The 21,761-nt window shown below is 42.3% G+C and overlaps 1 protein-coding gene across 3 annotated transcripts in view; it reads right to left on the bottom strand.

The window, feature by feature from the left end:
* Positions 1–1,740: 1,740 nt before the first annotated feature.
* ARID5B (AT-rich interaction domain 5B) overlaps positions 1,741–21,761 on the bottom strand; it is a 182,715-nt gene continuing 162,694 nt past the window's right edge. For all 3 annotated transcript variants that reach the window (XM_083502392.1, XM_083502393.1, XM_083502394.1), the window contains exons 9-10: positions 15,268–15,466; positions 1,741–9,453 (exon numbers count right to left, since the gene is read on the bottom strand). In XM_083502392.1, the coding sequence (XP_083358518.1) occupies positions 7,312–9,453; positions 15,268–15,466 (2,341 nt within the window). In that variant the 3' untranslated portion in view covers positions 1,741–7,311. The remainder of the gene's footprint in view (positions 9,454–15,267; positions 15,467–21,761) is intronic.

Below are 21,761 nucleotides of genomic sequence, written 5' to 3'. Positions count from 1 at the left end.
CCACAGCTGTGCAGTGGCATCCAGATGTGCTGCTTGTGCACATGGATTTCCCTCGCCAGATTGAGGTGTTCTTTACATTTTAAAACGTGTCTGGGGAATCAAACATTCTGAAAAGGATTACAGGTTTCAGAAAAGAAGTGGTAAAAGTCTTTCTCCAAAAGCTGTCTGGCTGGCTGGTGTTTTTGTTGGTCACAGGGCAAAAAATGTGCATGATGCCATCTTGTGGCCAAACGTTTCCACTTTTTATGCACCAGAATAGCCACAATCCAGCAACCAGTGAGGTCTTTCAGCCTAATCTGCAGCATAGCATTGTTTTGAAGATGATAAAAAAAGAGAAAAGATTGATGCAGGAGGAAAGGGAAGTAGATCCATATGCTTGGCAGAAAGGTAGGGCATCAAATGTAGTGAATTAAAAAAAAAAAAAAGACAAATAATTTGGGGGCCCATTGATGTGATCAGACTGCATGGCCCAAAATCATTAGATGGTTTAATCTTACTGCAGTACTGTACTGAGTTTATTAACATGAAAGGCCTAGGAAAACAGTAATTCTGTAACTACTTAAATTTTGCTGATCGCCTTGAAATGATGTTTTTTAGGATGCATTTTCTGACATTGTTTTGGGCATGGCTTGCTGTTGGAGTAGCAAATACCTGGAAACTAATCGAGGTGAGATTCCACTGTGTTTTTTTTCTTGAGAATAAGTTATTGATACTGTAATGGCAGGGGTTTTTTATTGCTTTGTTTTTAACAATAATGTGCTTAGTAATTATTTTTGTTAAGCCCTGCAATTGAGACAATGAAGATTTGATTTGGGGTTGTTATCCGACAGCGTGCTGTCAGGCTGGTCAATATTTTGTGTGTGTAGCGCACTGATTGACTCATGATGTGAGATAATGTTCTCTTTTATCTTAGCCTTACTGGTCCTTGGTAAATCCAGGTTACTCAAGCATCAGTTTGACTGCCTGTACATACTTGTGTAATATTTACCATGTTATTTCAGAGCCTTTGATGGAAGGCATTGCGTAAGAACAAAGCCTCGTTTGTTTCTTAAAAGACTAGATCCACACTCACATGGTGCTGCGTAGCAGGCAGGGAATCCTGCCATTTGCCTTTGGGAATGCTCTGAGGATCCCCTTGTACCCAGTAAAGGGTACGACCCGCATTACAGCTTACATGTAGCTCTTTGTAAACTTAGCCAGCTAAGCTTTAAAACAAATTAGATCCCCCTTTCCATTATTAAAGGAGGATCATTCTAATGCCTCTGAAAGCATGAAAATCTCTTCTTCAACCTGAAGTTATCAATGGAGGTCAGCTTCTTATCCGTTGACTTCCATCAAAGAATACCAAGTACAGTATCTCCCCACAACTGTCAACACCAGAATAAGTTATGCGAAGTAATTCTATGGAATCTATGGATTATGCAAATATGTGTGAATTGTGTTGCAGAATGTTTATAGGTTGCAGAATTTCACTTTTCTAGTCATAAAATTGAAGCTATCTTTGGGCTAGAGGTTATCTTTCGTTTTCAATGCACACAGATCTCTCCAGCCCCATTCCTCCATCTATGAAGATGACTATATGTAAACAAATTTCTCTCTCCCGATAAACTGCGACCTTGCCTTTCTTTCATCTGACTCTCGGCATGGGGACCGAGCTGTCCCCAGACTGCTGTTGCTGAGAGGTTAAAAGGGTTGAATACAGAAATCCCTTGGGTGATAAAAAAACTGTTTACAAATGTATTAAACATAAAAGGAAACAGATAGTAACATTTTTTATTAAATATTACAGTGGATCAAAAAGTACAAAATATCTTTGCTTGCTATGTGATTGGGAAACTATTGGCACATAATACAGTATCAAAAGCATTAATACATACAATTTGGAAAACATACAAAAATTGAGTGTTTATAGTTGGCTCAGCTTTTTTTTCTTTCTTTCTTTCTGGTAGTGTTTAAACTTACTTAATTTGAAAGGTTACTCAGTAACCCTTTTATTCTTTTAAAAAATGGGAAAACTATATAATATTACTGGGCCATTTTTTTTCTATATACAAATAATCACCTTACAGAGCATATAAGCTACAATAACTTGAATCACAAGAATGTATACACTATTTACAACAAAAGAACGCTCAAAACAAAGTATAAACAGCTAGTAGATTATGCTGCCTTTGTTAGACCATATTTAAAACTATGGGAGGGGAGGAATACATGTAAAATATCAAATACATTTACAGCTAACACCGGTTAAGTGCTCAATAATGATAGTTTCAATACTGCAGACCTCATTATCAGTGAAATATTTTCCCACTATAAGCATTACGAATTGTGAAATGGGGCCAGGCTTGACTACGCTCATTGCTGTACAATCGGATCACATGGAATAACGAGTGAGTAGAAGCCAACCTCTCCCTTTAAAGGCACACACCACACAACCTATTTCTGTGGCCATCTACTGGCTTCTGTGAGCCACACAACAGATAGGACAGAGCTTGAACATATGGGGACTAGTCAAGAAAACAGTGAGACAGAAGTGACTTTGGCTCTCTTTAACTCTTGCATGGCTGCTGCCTCTCTGGTTGCTCCTGTGCCACCCCCAGTTAGGGCTGCTTACACAATTAGGCATCACCCGAGAGACATTTCCCTGAGTGGCGGAGGAACAACTACACTATCACACCATTCCAGCTAACGTGTAAAATGGGGCCAAAATTACTCTCAGCTTTTCTTGATACAGAAGTTACCTGGAGTGGAATAACCATGGAAACAGTAACAATCCCATTACTCCAGGTACTATATTAAACAGGGTTCAAGTCACAGGTTTCATTGGCTTGCGGCCTGCGTGCTTAAGGGTTCATGGAGCAGTTCAACAAGCCAGGAACACTTCATAGCTTTATGTTGGGCTTCAGATGGAATTGGGAAACTCCTCTGATTACTAAAGTGAGAATCCGGTTGCAAAAGGCCTCACACAACACAAACCCCTCCCCATGTCAATGGCTTCTAAAAAGACAATTCTATCAAGGGGAGGGAAAGGCTTTCTTTGTCTTTAATCTCATCAACCTTCAGAATCTTTAATGAATCCTGAACAGAGTGCGTTGGAATTGCAACATTTCTTGGGACCAACTCATGGTAAATAGATTTATCACTCTGTTGCCAATTATACTGTTTTCTTTACCAATCTACCAATAACAAAAAAACTTGTGCAATTTCATTCAATAAGGCCCCTTGAACTCAAACAAAGCAAACAAAGCCCCATTTAAGTCACAGAAAGTAGTCTTCTGCCAGTGGAAAATGCAATACTTAATAGAAATCATGGATTTTTAAAAAGCATTCTTAGGCAACCCATCCCACCAATGGTATGAGCTATGTCCTCATTGCTCTTCATTTACCCTCATCTTGGCCAATGCATCATGAGCTTTCTAAAAATAAGCCAATCTTCCTATTGAAAAAAGCAAGAGGAACACACACAAAGGGGGGGGGGGAATCAATTAACCCTGCACTGTGATCTGTCCGAACAACTTTCAAAACAATGCATGAAACTGAAATTGGAGACTTACAAAATAAGCACACGAGGTTAAGATTTAACAGTATGGTTACCAAATCAAACTTTAAAAAATGAGTCATCCTAGGGTTGTGGGATTTGGAATAAATGGACAGTCAAGTACCCTCATATGCACGCATAGCTCCTGTGCAGGAGGGCAGCCCCATTCCTTTCAAGAGGGTGGGGAGCTAAGTATGTGCCAGAGGATTTGTGCACAGTGCGACCCTCTCTACTGGAGGGAAAGGGGTAGGATAGGGGCGTACCACTGTAAGCAATGTGGAGCTACCTCTGCATGCAGTAAATGACTTGCTAAGGGTGTGCTGTTCCAAAACGAGGGACAATCCTTTTAAAACAAGGGACATCCCTTACTGTAAGGGGGATCAGGCAACCCTACATGCAGATTATCCCAAACAAATCAGAGATGCATTACATCCTGGATTACCAAACCAGGCACATAATTCTAACAGTCATTGCAGGCTTATACAACCCTGCCAACTTCCCTTCCCCCTCCCCACCTTGATTATTATATTAGTCAGGTTTAGTGCAATTTTTTTGTATACTAATAATGCCCTCTATGGCATCTGATCGACTTAGAATGTGATTGTTGTTTTTTTTTTTTTTAATGCTCCGAGCACAGCAGGAAAAAGAAAAGCAAACGTCGGCGTTGGCACATTTATCTTCTAAAGTCTACTAGCCTGCTTATGCATCATCAGTTCATATAATTTTACCACAAGAACATAAAAGCGTTAAATTGAAGATAACATCGATCTTTAACAGTAGATGTCTATTATTTTGTTGTTTTTTTCCACCATTGTATATTAAATAGGTTACATTATATATTGCAGTTGGCTTCATATCACAGGAAATTTCAATATAGGATGTTTGGCATGCATGCACGATGTTGCTTAAGTAGTTTCCACTAGTTTCCAGTAGTTTTGATTATTACTGTATTTGAATTGCAATCTGGGATGGGTTCAGCTCACAACCTATTTTCACATTGTAAAATGCCTCAAAAAGTTCAGCCTCTCTGGGTGGCTGTCCATACTTCCAGACCCAGCACAGAAAGGTTCCTCCAAATAAATCCACATCGTTGTAGGTCGATTTTCCCCATGGACAAAACCCAATCCCACCAGCTTCACTTACGGACTTGTCACTCTTCAAATTACGCCTTGTGACTGGGGTGGGGGGCTGCATTTTAGCCTCATGGGGAGGACCTGCCCCACCACCAACTCAAGCTGATCGCTGTTGAGCCAAGTGCTCAGTGGGCTGCCGTGACCAGGCTGTGTGGCCAGCGATGATGCCAGAGAGGTATGGGGCAGCCTCAACAGATTTGGCTGCCTTTGATGCTTCCTGAATGGGAGGTGGAAACTCAGCAAATCCATGAGAGACACTGGAACCAAAACGAGTGGACGCTGGCATTGTTTCTTGGATTTGAACAAAGCCAGCTTCACGGCAGCACCTGACATTTCCTCCCTCTCTGGTGGGAAACATCACTTGTGCTGGTACACGGTGTCAGAGAGGAATATGAGATGGGGGCAGAGCACACAGTCCTTGGGGCTTCCTACCTTAGCACCAGCTTTCAAGTGTTCTGATTACACACATTGGGTGCTTGCTCTCTACACCAAGGTTCTGTCCCTGCGTGAACAGCAATGGAAGCTTCAGCAAAGGCCTCCTAGAAAGCCCTCAGCTGCTCACTCCAAGCCGCTGACAAAGGGCTCTTCGAACGCCTTTCCCTCCCAAGAGGAACAGCAATACAGGCTGAATGAAACCTTCCCTTTTGCACCTCAGGTGCTCATGCACAAGCCAAGGCTGAAGCAAATGAGAGTGAGCAGCCAGCTGCAGTCTATAAGGGTAGGACTCTTACTCTTGCTGTTCCCATGGGTGTGTAAGGGGTGTGTGCATGCACTAAAAGGGCCCTTGACTGCTCCTCTAAGGCCTCCAAGCTTGCACAGTAGCAAGTCAGTGGGTGGAGCCATGCCTGCCAGCTCTTTGAGCCTTTCCTCACATCAAAATATATCCCCTTTTATACTTCAGCTGCTGCCCTTTGTGCTGCAGTCCTGACCCTGCAATGATCTGAGCACCCTAGCCCATTCCAGCAAAAGATCTCAAGGCAATTTTTAGCTTTCAGCAGGAAGACTCTCATGAGAGTCAACAGGGTACTCTGGCTCAGGCTTCAGAAATGCCACTGGCATGGAACTTTTGTTCAATAGGACCAGAGAGTCAAAGTCAAGTAAAACCGGGCTTAAGTGGTTTGTAGATTAAGCTGCCATTTTTGTTTTGAGTCCAAGCCACATGGTCAGAATACTTTGCTGGAAGAAGGTGGGATGTTCAGCACTTTGTAGGAGGACTCCACCAAGCAAGAGTTCAACCAGTTCATAGCCCAAAGGTGACCCTCAAAAGACTGACTTCCAGATTTGGAACGGCTTCTTGCTATTATCTTTCTCAGAACGTTTATACGTTCTCACCCATCTCACTCCAGCAGCACAGAATCCAGACCCTCTTTAACTAAAATGCTTCACCTTCTTTCTCTCCTAACGGCTGAAATTCTTGAAATAGCTTAACAGCCCACAATAAAGGTTCTTTAGAACTCCAATGTTATTGAGTAACTTGTTGCCAGCACAGTCTCCTAAGCATGTTTCCTTTCTGGTATGCAGGACAGTTTCACAGCCTAGATAAGGTTAAGTACAATTCTTAACAAATTCACAGACCATGATACAGGAAAACCAGATCCCAGTGGCCAGTAAAACAGCAAAGTATGAACAATTAGAGAACCATTTTGATGGGTGAGGGGAACGCTCAGCACCTTTGAAGGATCTGGTCGCTTGAGAAGGAACTGATGTTTGGACTCAGCTGCAATTGTGTGATCTACAGTATGCTTCTCTCTCCGTTGGAAAGGTTCATTGAAAATGGATGCTTTTGTTTTGTAAACAATGACATTACCACCCAAAAAGCTGCTCTAAAAACATAAGCAGAAAGGGGGAAAGGAAGGGGGAAAATATAAACACATTTAAAAAAGAAGCCCTCAATAACCAGCGCCTTTTTTTCTTTTACCAAAAAGAGGTTGCAAATGAAAAGAGACTGTTCTTTTAAATTAAACAGAGCACAGGATAAGTTGAAAATAACTTGCATAAATTATACAAATGAACTTGACGCTGGAGATTCTTTTGTTTTGTTTCTGAAGCAGATATGTAAAGTGTAATTGAACAGTGTTTACTTTTCCTGTTTTGATAGTGTTAAGATGAAATGCTATTAAGTTTCTGCTATACATTGCATTGATTTGAAATCTGAAAAGTCAGAAAACAAAATGGTACCAAAAGAAGCAATATCCGTAGATCATTTGCTTGTTCCACTTTCTCTCTCATCAGACCTGCCTCTTTTTCTACTTGAAATGCTCCAAAACCCACTCTTTTTTAAGGGGGGGGGACACAAACAAACAAACACCTTTTTTCTCCTCCAAGATAAGGGGGGTGGAGCCTAATGTTCCCCCTGCTCTTCTCTGACACTTGTTTTCCGCATGATACAGATACTTTTGCGAACCTTCTTTGCAATGTGAAATGACCACGGAGGAGTAGATGCAGGAGCCCAAAGTAAAAAAACAAAGCCCAGGCGAATCGACTGTCTTGCTTGACCCTCGATCAACTCTGAAGCCTTCAGCAATGAGGGACAAAACTGCTTATTGGTTAACACAAACAATCGGCTTTTTGTTTAAATTTTGCAAGACATCACAGGCTAAAAGGAATGTAGTTGTTTGTTGTTGTTTTCCAAGGGAGGATTTACAGTTTTGTGCTCGGATGTACAGAAGACAACTGAGAAGGCGGGAAAGCAGCCTGAGGATTGATAGCAGCCAAAGGATAAATGTTGTTGTGCAAAAGGTCGCCATATGAACTTCCTACAGGTGTGGCTGCAGCTAAGTGCCTGTAAAGCTGCTGTGAGTTTCCAGGGGACGTAAGGAACTGTCTTTGCACCATGAACGAGTGGAGAGCCAAAGGCTGCATTAGCGGAGAAAGCACTGCCTGATTTTTCAAGTATTGTAGAGGATGAGAATACCCAGCTGGGATGCGGTTGCTCAGGCTGCTGCACAATGTCCCTGGGTACAAGCCTGTGAAGATGGGGCTGGAGAGGGGAAACTTGTGGCCCTCCAGCATGCCGCCGGGAGGGAGGACGTGTGCTGATTTGCTGCCCTCGGCCTCTTGCTCGAGACCCTTGTCTTTTGCAGGGGCTTCCTTTGGTAAGCGCAGGGGCGAGACGGCTCGGATCTTCTTTTCCGAAATGGCTTTGTCCAAATCCTCCAGGCTGCGCTTCAGAGGCCGAGCTGCCCCAATGGTTTGAGCATTGGTTTTGTGGCTTAGGATGGGGTGGACCATGCCCTCCATCTTCCTTGGGGTCTGCTGTTTGTTGGTCCTGAGAAGAGGCTCGCCGTGCTTCTTGGGGGCCGACACCGTCATTGGAGAAACACGACAAGCTTTGGGGTTGCAGTCTATGCTCAGAGGCTGGCCGCTCAAGGCTTGGAACTGGGATATGCTTTTGCTCTCCACCGAAGCATGCAAGAGGGAAGATGACCCCAGAGCTTTTGCAGTCTGTTTGGGAGTACTTTTAGGAAGACTCAGATCTGTCGGCTGATCATCAGAAGAGGCTTCCATGGGGCTCTTTTTCTCTGGCTGATGTAGAGGCGGGTGATAGCTTAGGCTTCGCTTGTCTTGGTGCTTGTGTTGAGGGAACATGGAAAGGGCTTCCGTATCTCTATACATGTCTCGGTGGAGGTACTTTGACGTCTGTTCATTATTAAGGTGGTGTTCGGTGTGCCTGTAAAGGCTGTGCAGGTGAGGAGATGAGTAAAAGTCTGCCAAGAAAGCAGGCATGTGGGAGTGGTGCAGCGCCCTTTTTTCATTCATTCTATCTTTCATGTCCTGGATTTCCGACTTTAGTGCATAGGATTCGGCCAGAGCACTCAGGTGTTGTTTGGTGAAATCACAACATTCAGAATCAGTTTTCTTGAGTAGCAGTTCGTGCCTGTAGGCTTCACTAGCAGACTTCCTCTCGTCCGAGTTCTTGGGTTTGAAACTCTGTACGTGTTGGATCACAGATGGCCTGCTGAGTGCCGCAGCATCCATCCCAGAGGCATGGGAAGCCTGTGGCATGCTTGACAACAGGTCCTCTTTGCTGCTTAATTTCTTCTTGCTGATCAAAGGTGGTGGTGAGCCGTAAGGGTAGCTGCAGGAGAGGGTTGCCCCACTGACTTGTGACAAGAGCTTCTTCTTTGCCAGAGGTGACATGATGCCCGGGTTGCCTTTGGAGTAGAGCAGTGGTGTGCAGCTGAAACCAGGCTCACCATTAAGGGAACTCGGCACTTCTTTCTCTTTGAACATGTCAAAATTCTGTACTACAAGGACTTTGGGACTCTGTTTCAGTGCATTGTGTATGTCCTCATTTCCTAACTGATCCACTTTAACCGTGCAGTTGGCAATGTAGTCCGCCATCTCTGGGAGTTTGTCATCTTCCATCTCACTTTGACTTGGAAGTGGGAGTTGGATAGTGGGGAAGTTGTTAAATGGAATTTCTTGGGCACTACTTTCTAGGTCGTCTGTGAGACAGTGAACTCTTTGTTCCTGCTTTGGCTCATCTGGATCCTCTGCCAGACTGGGGATTTTCCCGACTGTGGAATTCAAGACCTCATCTTCTTCTGGGGACACCAAAGCACTTGAGACAGAATCTTTGCATGACATCTCCTCCTTGACTTCCTCACTGTTTGAGCTGACCTCTTCAAAGTCTGTCTTTTCCAATGATGGCATCCCAGTTACATCTAGTGGAGAAACCTGGGACTCTTCTACAGGCAGCTTCATCTCCTCTGCGACAGTTAGCTCAGATGAGCTTTTCTGGTCTGGACATTCTTGAACTTTCTCTTGTTCCGATGATGCCTAATAAAACATTTTAATGGAGAAGTGTAAGAAAGCACTGTAGCATGAAAGGCATAAAATTCTCAACCAAGACATAGTGGCATCTCTCGGAAACAAACTTGTCCATCATGTTGAGCACCAAACGCTTTAATAGCCACTATCACATTTCAACACAGACATCTACCCTGGAAGTATTGTAAACATAAAAGTATAATTACAAATGTCTTAATAAGTCATAGGCGATTCTTTGTTTTATTTTGTTACCAGGCAGCATAAAATAGGCTCCACTGATATGCTGACCAGGCAGCGTTTATGCTGAGGCCATTTTTTTAGTTAAGAGGACCACCACTGTGTTGACAATGGCATTTAGAAAGATCTAAGATTTGTTTTCCATATTTAAAACACGCACTCCCAAGCATGCTTGACTTGACTTTTATTTATTATTTATTAAAAAGTATTTCTAAGCTACTTAGGATTTTAAAATGGTGCATGCACAAAGTATAAACCAACATGAACACTGTAAAACAACATCATAAAAACAGAGATAACAAATAGATCTCTCTTATTTTAGACCTGATCTCTTGGCACTACTAAAACCAGTGCTTACCAAATGAATCCCCCCCCCCCCTATTAAAATATATAAAATGAAGTCTGTGGGTGGGCGGGAAGCAAAGCTTCGCTGACGCGTTCTGAAACAATTGGCGTTGTGGCTCATTCGGGCTTCTTTTATTTAGAGATTAGAATAAAGTTGTCAACATGCAGCAAGAGCATTTTTGCCCTCTTCCAGATATAGCTTTCCTGAGTTATAGCCAATGAGGCTCCATCTCTTTATGCTCCTTCATTAATAAAGCTTGTGCACTCAGTTCTCCCTATTCATTCCATTATGTAGACGAATGAACTGTGACCTTGAAGGTCATTAGAGTGCTCCATCTGTGATACAGCTGACTGACAACCCTTTTCAAAATTACTGTCATTCTCTTGCGGCATGCCTCTTAGTAGAAGGCAGTCATAAAGCAGCGACGTTGTCTGAGCTCTTCTATTATTATTGTTAACACCCCCCCACCCCACCCGCTTCTCTCTTTCTCAGCTGTAAAGAGGAGGCATTGGGAAAGTTATTATCTAAATGCTGTATTAAAGGGCGGCATGTGAGAGATGGATGCAAGGCAGCCAATGCATCACAATCTTCTCCAAGATTTACGTCTTTGCAGCTGCTTTTAAATTTTCCTATGTGTTGGGTTTTTCTATTTCCTATTAGTTAAAGTGTCCGTTACTCATTGTGACTGCTTCTATAATTTTTTCCGCAAAGAAACTCAAAGTAAAAGATGCCTTTTGCAGTCCAAATATCATCATTAGCCCTTTTGCGAAAATTCTAACATTGGCCTCCAGAGCTTATACAATTACAGGAAAATACCAGACAGATGAGCAAAGCAGACGGAGAAAAACTGATAGTTAATAACTGGTTCTTTCTCTCTCTCCCTGGTTGGGCAACACTTTGATAGGAGCTTACAGTTGTGCTAGAGCAGCATGTACGAGGGGAATAATAATATTTCATCTTGTACTCAGTTACAGCCATCGTAACAAAACAGAGTCAAATGTAATGCTAAACTGAACTGTAACCAATTAACAGCGTGCTCACACAAACAGTTATGAGTCATTACAAGATAGCTTTCTCCCTCATTGTTCACACTGAAAAACATTTCTTGAAAAATATTTGAAAGTGCATATTTCTCAGGATGTGTCAAGTTAAAAATCTTACCACTTGGAGTACTTTTACAGGATTATTTTAAATGGGAACTATTCACATATTTGCAGAAACATGAAGCCTGAAGGCAGATCATAATCAAGAGAGATGTATGGTTATTATTTCAACATGCACAGTGGGTTCTTTTGACTGTTTTCAGCCTAATAAAAACTTCACGCACAGCACTGAAAACTGATTTCAAAACCTAGGGCAGTTAAGATGGATAAGTTACAATTTCATAGATTGATGGGCCGGGGCATGGCATTTTGGGTTACTTGAAATGACTGGTGGCCACTGTGGATGGGGGCTCAGCTTACATTTGCCACCTCTGAAAACCACCTGAGGAGGGCGTTGCAGGGAAGCTGCTTCATGGCGGTGTGGCTGGTGAGAGGCCCTTCAGCCAGTCCACAACCTGGTTGGTTACTGGTGCCAGGCCTGGGATTGCCGCCTGCTAAGTTTGAAAACAGCCTTAGCGATTCAGGCTTTCACAAGACACAAAAGCTATTACTACGTACAGGTAGTCCAGCTTCCTGGTAAACTGGTATGCTGAAGCTGGTTAGATAGGGCAGAGCTGCAGGATGTTGGATGTATGCATCACAAATTCACACAAACACACACAAATGGTAGGACTGCAATGATCAGCGAGTAGCTTAGATCAGGCATGTCCAATTCCCAAGAGACTGTGATCTACTCCCAGTATAAAAAAACTGGCAGTGATCTACCCATTGTCACTGGAGGGAGAGGAGCGTCCGTGGGGTGGGTGGATTGCCCAGAGTTGTTGAGCGCTTTTGGGGAGGACGATTGCACAGAGTTTTTTAGCTTTTCCCCTGTAACTTTTTGTGCACGATAAGGATCCTGCGATCTACCAGGATCAGCCAGGGATCTACCAGTAGATCACAATCTACTGGTTGGACACCCCTGGCTTAGACGAAGTGGCCAAAAATGTGTCCCTGGCTAATCAGGAAAGGCAGTTTTTATTACGCTAATAATTAATTGAATTTTCATAAATTTGTTATGTTTCTGAAGAAACATAGAATATTCTTCTTCCCCTTAGATGATACATGCATGTTTGTATGCAGCAGGGCATCATCTTATAAGAGGCATTCCATATGAGTGAGAAGGGGGGATTGTTTCTTCCGAGCTGACAGTTTGTTCAACTAGTTGATTACGATTAAGAGCCTGGGACCACTGGTATATTGGAATGTATACTGGGGGGAGGGGTGCAAGGTGCCTGCGCTTCAACTTTCTGCATATCATATGGGTGGAAGGGCTTGAGAAAGATTGTGTGTAGGGGGGAAGGAAGTGGGAACCAGCAAGTGAAATGGTTGTTTCTAAGTGTCAGTATGATTAATAGGCATCTTGAGGCCAAAGATTTTCAGAGTGTGCCTATAAGTAGTTGCAACTAAGGCCTTGTCCACACTGGAGAAACGTGTGGATTTTCCTGTCTCCCCATTAAGGTAAAGGGACCCCTGACCATTAGGTCGCGGACCAAATGACGTCCTCCCCATCCCAGCGTTGCCTCTAACATTTCTCCCTTTGAATGCAGGGCTTTTCAGTCCCCTGAAAGTCCAAAATGGCCAAGATGGGGGGGGGAAACCCGCATTTGAAGTGGGGGGGGGGAAGGTGTGATTCCACATTTGCCCCAGTGTGGGCAAGTCCTAAGTCCCCGTGAAAGCAATAAGTGGATTGTGACTAACTTAAGTCTCAGGGATTGCCATGAGATTGCTTGCACTTAATTTGTGTGGGTTTTGTGCCCACTCTCTTTAATAACTTTCCATATTACCCCAACCAACACTAGCTACAAAACACCTGCAAATGCCACTACTCCCCTCTCTCTGGGTTACAAATTAGTCGGCTTACCAGCCCCCTGCCCCAAATCCCAAAATAATATTGCACCCCACAAACAAATATTTCTTATTTAAAAGATTTATACCCGCTTTTCCCCACCACAAAGGAGTCGCTCTAAACAGCTTACAAATAAACTGCAAACATAAACGCAATGATACAATTCAGTTCCCCAACCAAAGAGGCACAACAAAAGCGGAATGGTTTTTACATGGTGCTTTCATATGTGAGGGAAAGAGGAATTTATTTTTCAAACTTATGAAAAATGATTTGCTTAAAAGCCTTCTGAGGTCCCTCATACATTTGTGAGAATTTGATATCAAGAACATCCAACATTACTGACTGATGGGAGAAAAGAATTACACTGCTATGTTCTTGCAGTCGGAAGCGCACATAATTGCATTTTGTGTTGTGCACTTTCTACTCTGCATCTGAGAACTTGACCTGCGACTCACATAAAAAATAACTGCAGTTTAAGTCGCAGGAAATTTGAGATACTAAACAACAAAAGCAAGGAAGTTCAAAGTTTAGATTGACACTCCATCGCTGGCTTGTTACGTTGTGCTTAGCTTCTATTGCAGCACATATGGTATGTAACATAACTCGCTGATCCAAACTCCCTGCAATAAATAACAAAGCACAAAGGGATGAACAAGGAATGGAATGCTAGACTTAACTTGTATTTCCTTGCTTTTGGCAATTTCTGTTGCAATCTAGCAGTTGCTTAAACAGAGACTGCGTGCCCTCTTTTATGTATATTTTAATAAAGATTGTGCCTTTTCAAAATATGTCTCAGTTTACAATTAATTTTTTTTAAAGGAGCAGGGGTGGGTGAGGGAAACTCTCCAAAGACGCTATTGCAAAGACTGTGGTTGTATAAAAATATATATTCTAACCCAGGCTTTGGAGGTCAAGTCCATGGAAATAACAGAAAAGGAGAACCAATATTAAAGACGCTAAAGAGTTTTGGCCCAAACAGGCCTTCCAAAGTGGCTTTTCTACAAAAAAATAGGACAACAATGAGCAAGTCTTGCTTAAAACATAACTCAGTTCCCTCATGATCACCTTCCTTAAAGAAAACTCTAAACAATTTTTATTTTGCCATGTGGTTGGTTATGGTAGAAATATCCCTGAGTCAGTGGCGTAGCGTGGGTTGTCAGCACCCGGGGCAAGGCAAGTAATTTGTGCCCCCTAACCCGTGGATTTGCGCCCCCTAACCTGTGGATTTGCACCCCCTAACCCTAACCCCCAGATGTTGCGCCCGGTGCGGCCGGCCCCCCCTGCACCCCCCACGCTACGCCACTGCCCTGAGTAAGGCCTATTTGGGCCAAGATACACCGGACAATAATAAAAAGCGCATTACTCTCAAGCGTCTTTGAGCCTGGTTCTCCTCTTGTCATTGCCATTGGATATTTCCTGGTTCTTCTGTGTGGAAGGCATGGGAAGCTGTAAGACATTACCAGCCACATGGCGCACCCCCCCCCCACACAACCGCCCATGCACCACATGTACTGACGACCTTTCCAGAGGTGGCATCTCTGTCATCGCTTCCATGCGCTCCATAATCACACAAGTCATATCACCATCAGTTATACTTCAGTCCTTCTGGGTAAACTAAGGACCTTTCCCCCTACATTATTCTTAACGTTAAGATGTTTGAAATGAATAATGTACAGTGGTACCTCGGATTAAGTACAGGGGTACCTCGGGTTAAGTATTTAATTCGTTCCAGAGGTCTGTTCTTAACCTGAAACTGTTCTTAACCTTAAGCACCACTAATGAGGCCTCCTGCTGCCGCCGCGCCGCCGGAGCACGATTTCTGTTCTCATCCTGAAGCAAAGTTCTTAACCTGAAGCACTATTTCTGGGTTAGCGGAGTCTGTAACCTGAAGCGTATGTAACCTGAGGTACCACGGTACGTATAATTTCAGAATTCTTAGCTGCATATTACGAGAGACCTGGGGAATGCCAACCCGGGTTCTGCAGAAAGGGGACTTATGAGCCCGCGACTTTTACACGGACCCATAATGGATTCTGTGCACACTGGAACACATAGGTATACATTCTTGTGTCTTTTTAGGCCCTGAAGACGCCATGTCAGTAAAAAGTGACATATGGCCTGGCCCCGAAAGAGGATTTGTTTGCATGAGCCCTGGTTCAAAAGATGATTTCTGGACATTATGCGATCAAAGCAGCACCTGCAGAACGAAAAAGTTAATGAAAAGAAGAAAGCAGGGAAAGGAAACTAACCTCGGGTGCATCCTGGGGTTTCTGTGCATTGTCTTTTTCTTTCTTGCTCTTTTGGTGTTCATTTCTGATGCGTTTTGTTCCAGACAATTTTATCTTACTTTCCCCCTCCTGGGCGACATTATCTTGTTTTCGAGGTTTCACAGGAGGCAGTGGCTTATCTTCTTCTCCTTTAATAAATCTCTCATACGGCAGGATTAATCTAAAGAACGAATAATTGATCAGTTCTAGAAGTTCTCACCCAAAAGACCAAAATAAAATAAATGGCTGTAAGAAGTTCATTGTTAAAAACTGTTTTTTGAAAGAAAGAAAAAACCACTCAAAACTAGAAGTCAAAGATGTGCAGTAGGATTTGGAAGCTGTTTCTTCTTCTCAAACTGCTGCTGAATCAAATTATTTCCTCTGTCTTTCACACATTTTGCAACCACAAAGCTGAGTTTGCCAACCTCTCAGATGATACACACTTTCCTAAACATCTGTAATATTCACACTTTACATGTTTAGCTATACAATGTGTCTTTATGTGTAAACCTAAAAAAGGGGATGGTTCTGATCCACTTCAATTTATTTGTGACCAAGTCCTATTGAAACTTACAGGTTAGCTGATACGAAATTAAGTCACATAAATTCAATTTAATCTGCACTCCAATTCACACTTTCCTGGAAGTCGGTCTCATTAAAGTTACTTCTGAGTACACACCTAAAGGATTGCAGTGTTAGCCATAAGTAACTTTAGCTGGATCAGGTCCAACAAGTGACAACAAGCAGAACATTTTTTAAAAAATCCATTGAGATAAATGAGATTATGAAGCCAAATGGAATCGCTGGAGATGAGCTACATATCTCCCCCACTACTTTAAATTGATCTTAATGGAAATACTTTGTATTTAGTTCTTCGGCCTGTTTAAACAGCAACCGACAAGTTACAGAACTTCCCGACAGCAGTGCCTTATATACCCTGAAAGTACAGAAGTACAGAAAATAGCAAATAATCCCAACTGGAACCTCAGGGTGGATTGCGGTGTGAACAGGTCTTAAGGAACCTCACATGGGTCAGTTCAGGTCTTGGGTCTGAAGTCCTTAAATCTGCCTCCAAAACAGTGCAGACTAGACATGCTAGCTCCCTTCCAACCATTGTCTCTAGATGCCTCTTGCCTTCTCTTCTCTGCAATCCCCAGAGGGCTTTCCCATAACTATTTGGATTCTCAAGCTACCTGCGTAAGTCAGAAGCTAGAGGAGCAGAGTGCAATGGGAAGGGGTGAAGACAAAACTCAGCCCAGCAGGGTTGCACATATAATCCCAGAAGCTGGGGAGGAGGGATGTGGCCCCTCCACCACCAAACATCAGCATATTCTGGACTGTATCATCTTGTATCCTCTATCCTGTGGGCTAGATATGGTTCCATCAGAAGATGGAGGCAGTCTTCTCCAACCTGTTTTGCCCTCCATATGTTGTTGGACTACAGCTCTTATCATGCCTGGCCCCTGTGGCTGATGGGAACTGTAGTCCAACTGGTATAAAAACCTTGTACTAGCATAGATTTCCTCCTCTTCTTTTTTAGGAATCTGGGGGAATGTCATAAGGGCCCATTTTGGGAGCAAGAAGATTCCTCTTTCTCTAGGGAAAGGGGGAAAAGGGCAAGCAGTGTCTACCAGGTGGTAGTTGGCACAGTGGGCAGGAACAAAAACGATTTTAAGAGAGAATTAGAGAATTTTAATTACAGAGTTTTGTCTTTCAAACCATGGAAAAATTGCTTGGGGGAGGAGACAGAGATGCTTCAATCTGATTCCCACCCCCCCCCCTCCACAGAGTGCCTCTTGAAATGAGGGTAAATAAGCAGTGTTATTAAAAAGAATGGATTGGCTTACAATCTGAGTTTCAGCTCCAGTGATTAAAGTTGTTATAATGCATTAAACATGATTAATGAATGACTCATAGCAGGAATAATGCATGACTCCGACTTTTAAAAATATGAACTTTAGTATGGCAAACATTTTTTTTAAAAAAAACCCCACAATAGGTATCTGTTGAAGAAAATGGACGTTGCTTTTTAAACAGCATTAATCTGTTCAAATATCAGACTTATTTAATTATAGCTTAATCTAAGAGTTCAAGATAGAAAACTCTTTTTGTTCAGGCACAGATTTTTTTTGTTATTCCAGAATCAGCTCCAAGCCATCCAGTTTTAATTTAGATGTTCAAACACAGTTTGGCTTCAAGAGAGCTGGGATTAGCTTGCTTGCGATGATAGTATTTCACATTTTAATAAAATACAACATAAATTATGTTAAAAAGTAAACCTCATTTATGCCATATTAGAAACAAAATTCATGAACTGAGCATGCTCTGACATGGGTATGTGCAGAGAGGCGTGAATAATACTTTTGAGCCCTGAATTTGGCAGCTGGCCAGTAATGAAGCTAAAGCAATGCCCAAGGGGAATGCTGGTCCTCAGATCCCATTACAAACTGAGTTTAAACATGTTACAGCTGCTAAAACTGAAAACAGCTCTCTCTATGCAGGCTTAGCAAAATAATACGGACTTTGCCAAATACTTGCTTCCCACTGTAACATTACGGTTAATGTTTATGTAATAAAAAAAGAAGCATAACAAGGCAGAATAAAAAAAAGGGGGGGGAGAGAAAGAAATACAATCTTGTTCATACTTGAGGCTGCTAAATTTCATTTGTAACAAGCACAAAATATTCAAGGCACCCTTGAACATCTTTCCCCGTGCCTGGGACTTGAAGCAAGAGGAGGCGAGGTTGGGTTTCATCCAGAGCAATATTTATATCTTTTTCTGCCATGTGTTAAATATTTAAAGAATCAGATTTAACCAAAATACCTTTTTTTTTTTTTTTGGTGGCAATAGTTGTTAACACTGCAGAAAGGATTGTTTGACTTTGTTTGGTTGCCATGGGAACAGGCAGCCCATTTGAAATCTACATGTTTCGTCGGTAAATGTTTCAAAAGCTGCTCATAGCTTTAAAATTAGAGGATGATACTCCGCCACCACTAGGCCTTTTAAATAAAATATTCTGTGTGATTATCCTGGCGGTTAAAGCAGAAACGGGACAAAGGCCAGCCCTGATAAGATTAATCACTGTTAGCACTCTTTCTGAGAAACCCTTTTGTGTCAGTTTTAAATTTGACCACCAAAAAGACAACAGCTTCCTGCCTCTTTGTTGCCATATAAATCCCTGGAACTCATTAGGTCAGAGGATAATTAGGAGTCATGGCTGATGAGAGTTCAACGTTACAGGAGGACGGGCCTGCTGTTTCCATTTTTGTGATTTTGTTTTTTTTCACTGAGCTCAGCAGTTGGCAGAGGCTACAGTGGCAAAAATACATTTCACATAGCTGGTCAAATGCCTAGCGCCAACAGCAGGAAATTTGGAATTAAATGTTTCTTGTATCTGGAGAGAGGCATGACTAAGGTAAAAATTGAATCAAAACACAAGGACGGCTTGTTCTACTTGCATCAGCTCCCCACCCTGGACAGAAAATTCTAATGCAATGCTATTTCTCTACAGTAAGGAGGTGGGGTTGTTGGTTTTCGGTTTTTTTTAAGCAAAGTAAAAAAAAAAAAAAAGGCATAGAGCTTAGGAGGATTAAAATGAAGCCTAACACTATGAACAATTGCAAGTTGACAGAGAGGTTTCCATTTGCTAGAATTTTCACTCTGTGGTCCCCCCACCCTTCCTTGCCTTCAGTTGCCCTGTCACGGTACAACACAATTACCCGCAGGATGTGATCTTATCATTTGATTATTAGAAGCTGTTATAGTACAAGGGAAATAAAGCTGGTGGAACATTCAAAGCTTCAGCTAACATACTATTAGAAAATCACACACACACACACACACACACACACACACACACACACTGTATTTAGTCAACTGTATTTCGTCAACTGCAGGTCAATATTCTCCAAATCAGGCAGAATATGATTCTCTGCTTTAAAACTTCCCCCACAGAATGCAACATGCTTGAAATGAGCAGCTCAATTTTGTGCTAAATAGCTGTTGCTTAGGCGATTTAAATCAACCTTGGTGCAAGATAAAAGAAGGTGTTTCGCAAACATTAACAGAAAAAGCGAACCACAATGTGTATAAACCCTCATGTACAAAAAAAAATATTAGACTTTGAAAGAGTTTTCAGTGTCAGATGTTGGGAGAAGAGTTCCTGTATTCGTAAGAAACAATCTTGCCGGAAAGCCTAAGAATGGGGATGTGGGTTTAATGGGGATGCGTTGTTGTTACGCATAAGAATATCATCAATATGCATTCTGCTTTGCGGAGTTTCATAAGCAAAAAGAAAAAAAGGCAGATTTCTGCCCTCAAGGAGATTACAGTCTAAATTTTGAGAAGAGGAAGACTACAGAGGAAACGCAGAGGAGGGGAGTACACAGCAAGAGGAGGGCATTCACTTCCACGTAACCCAGGGTTTGGGTTTGCAGGACGGGGGTGGAACATGCCTTTATTATGAACGCAATGCCTACATTCAGATTAATAAAATGCATTATTTATAGGATAATTAACATAACGAGAATGTGTAAGCAGTAGCGTATTAAAGAACAATCCTTCTGCAGGCAGCAGATTTCTGAACAGCACGGGGCTATTTTTTCCACTGGAATAATACAAGAATAACATTTTCCAGCCCAGAGCAGAAACAGTAGGGAAGTCTTTGCCATCAACTGAGCTTCTGATTAAATTCAATGACTATGAAAAGCAAGATTATCCTTTTTTTAAAATAAATAAAGGCAACTTAAAAATCAATACGAGCTGGATGAACAAATCAGTGTTTTATTAATCCCGACACAATCAGAGATACATTACATTTAATTGTGGGTACTCCCCCCCTCTTTTAGCGGGGGTGGGGTGAGGAGAAAGATTTTGCTTGGCTAAATGTTGAATTAAATACTAGTGCCTAGTATTCTGAGTTTTTAGCTTTCAGCATCCTCTGATGTAATGAAAAATTCAATGTACTTCTCCACAGCAGAAGTCAGAGGTCATCAAATCTATTACAGTAATGTAAGTAATCTGGCTTTCTGCCAGCCTTTAAAAAAAAGGGGGGGGGGAGAACCATGGAGGCAGATAATTTTATATTTACAAATTCTAAAATCCTCTGGGGATTTTGTCTCATCTCCAACAAAAGGCAGAAACTTCACATTAGAAAAATGTATTTTACAGCATGTCAAACATGTCTTCATCATTAGTATTTCATAAAAGGCATTAACCACACAACTCTTATCCTTCATTAGCCAACATTCTTCTCCTGTGCCATGGGAAAAATGCAACTCAAAATCTTATGCGTGTGTGTGTTGTTGTTTTTTTTAAAAAAAAAACACCTAAAGTGATAAGTACTAATGTTTCATATACTGATTAATTCTTGTGCCAAGCAACTACTCTTCTAAGTCCAACTCTATTGCGCAGGAAATAGTGGACTGCATCTATTTATAGTAATAAAAATAAAAGGGGTTAGAAGAATAACTCTTGAGGGGGGAGCATGAAAGGAAAGGAAATCTGTAGTCAAGGCTGCCAGCTCCATATTTAACTCTTCATTGTGACCTCATTCTTATGCTATGGGAGTGGCGTTCTTCTCGCTTGACTCTGGCCTCACCCCTTGCTTTCTCTGAGTAAGGTAAAATATAGGAAACACACAGGAAGAACAAGCTCATGTTGGGAGAACTGGTGTCAATCAGAGCAGGCAATACTGAGCAAAACGGACAAGTGATCAACTCTGACGTGGCGAAAGGCAATTTCCTAGGCCAAGGCAATAGCACCCATTTCCACCTCTGACACTGTAACCCCCCCCCAACCCTGCAACCATCCCTGCCTCTCCTACATGGTTCCTACATTCTTCCATTACTGGAACTGCATGGGATCATAAGTTCTTATAGAACCATAGAGCTGGAAGGGGCTACAAGGGTCATCTAGTCCAACCCCTGCAGTGTAGTAATCTTTCGCCCAACGTGGGGCTCTGTGATGAAGAGTCTCATGCTCTACCCATTTGCGCTACTCTGAGATATTGCAGGAAAGACTTAGGGCTCATCCAAAACCAGGGAGCTATCATGGCCCTGGTTCAGCAACGGCATGAGGCCAAAAGCCTGCAGCCAGCTTTTGTGTGAACTCTGCCATCCCTGTTGGTTTGAGGAGGGCCTTTTACCTTTGCCCATTGCTCCCGCCTGTGTATCAAATGATTGGCATTGCTTTTCTTATAGCTCCAGCTGTGTCTCTTAGAGTAGCTCCATTGACTTTAGCAAAGTTCACTCTCAGGTAGCTTGGGCTCAAGGATCATGGGTAAAACTACTCATTTTGCAAGTCAGTTTCCCCCGATTCCTTCTTTTGCTGCCTATGATTGCTGCTGAAAACCTCTTCTCTGTGCACGTGATCCAAACAGTGGGTATACCTCTCCAAGGTTAATGTGCAAATGGCCCATGCGCCCATGCTTAGACCAATGGACACATTAGAGACTTAAAAATTAGCCTCAAGGACC

Source organism: Podarcis liolepis (genome assembly GCF_965112155.1).
Source record: "Podarcis liolepis genome assembly, chromosome: 5".
Lineage (NCBI taxonomy): Eukaryota > Metazoa > Chordata > Lepidosauria > Squamata > Lacertidae > Podarcis > Podarcis liolepis.
This window is presented reverse-complemented; position numbering and strand designations above follow the sequence as displayed.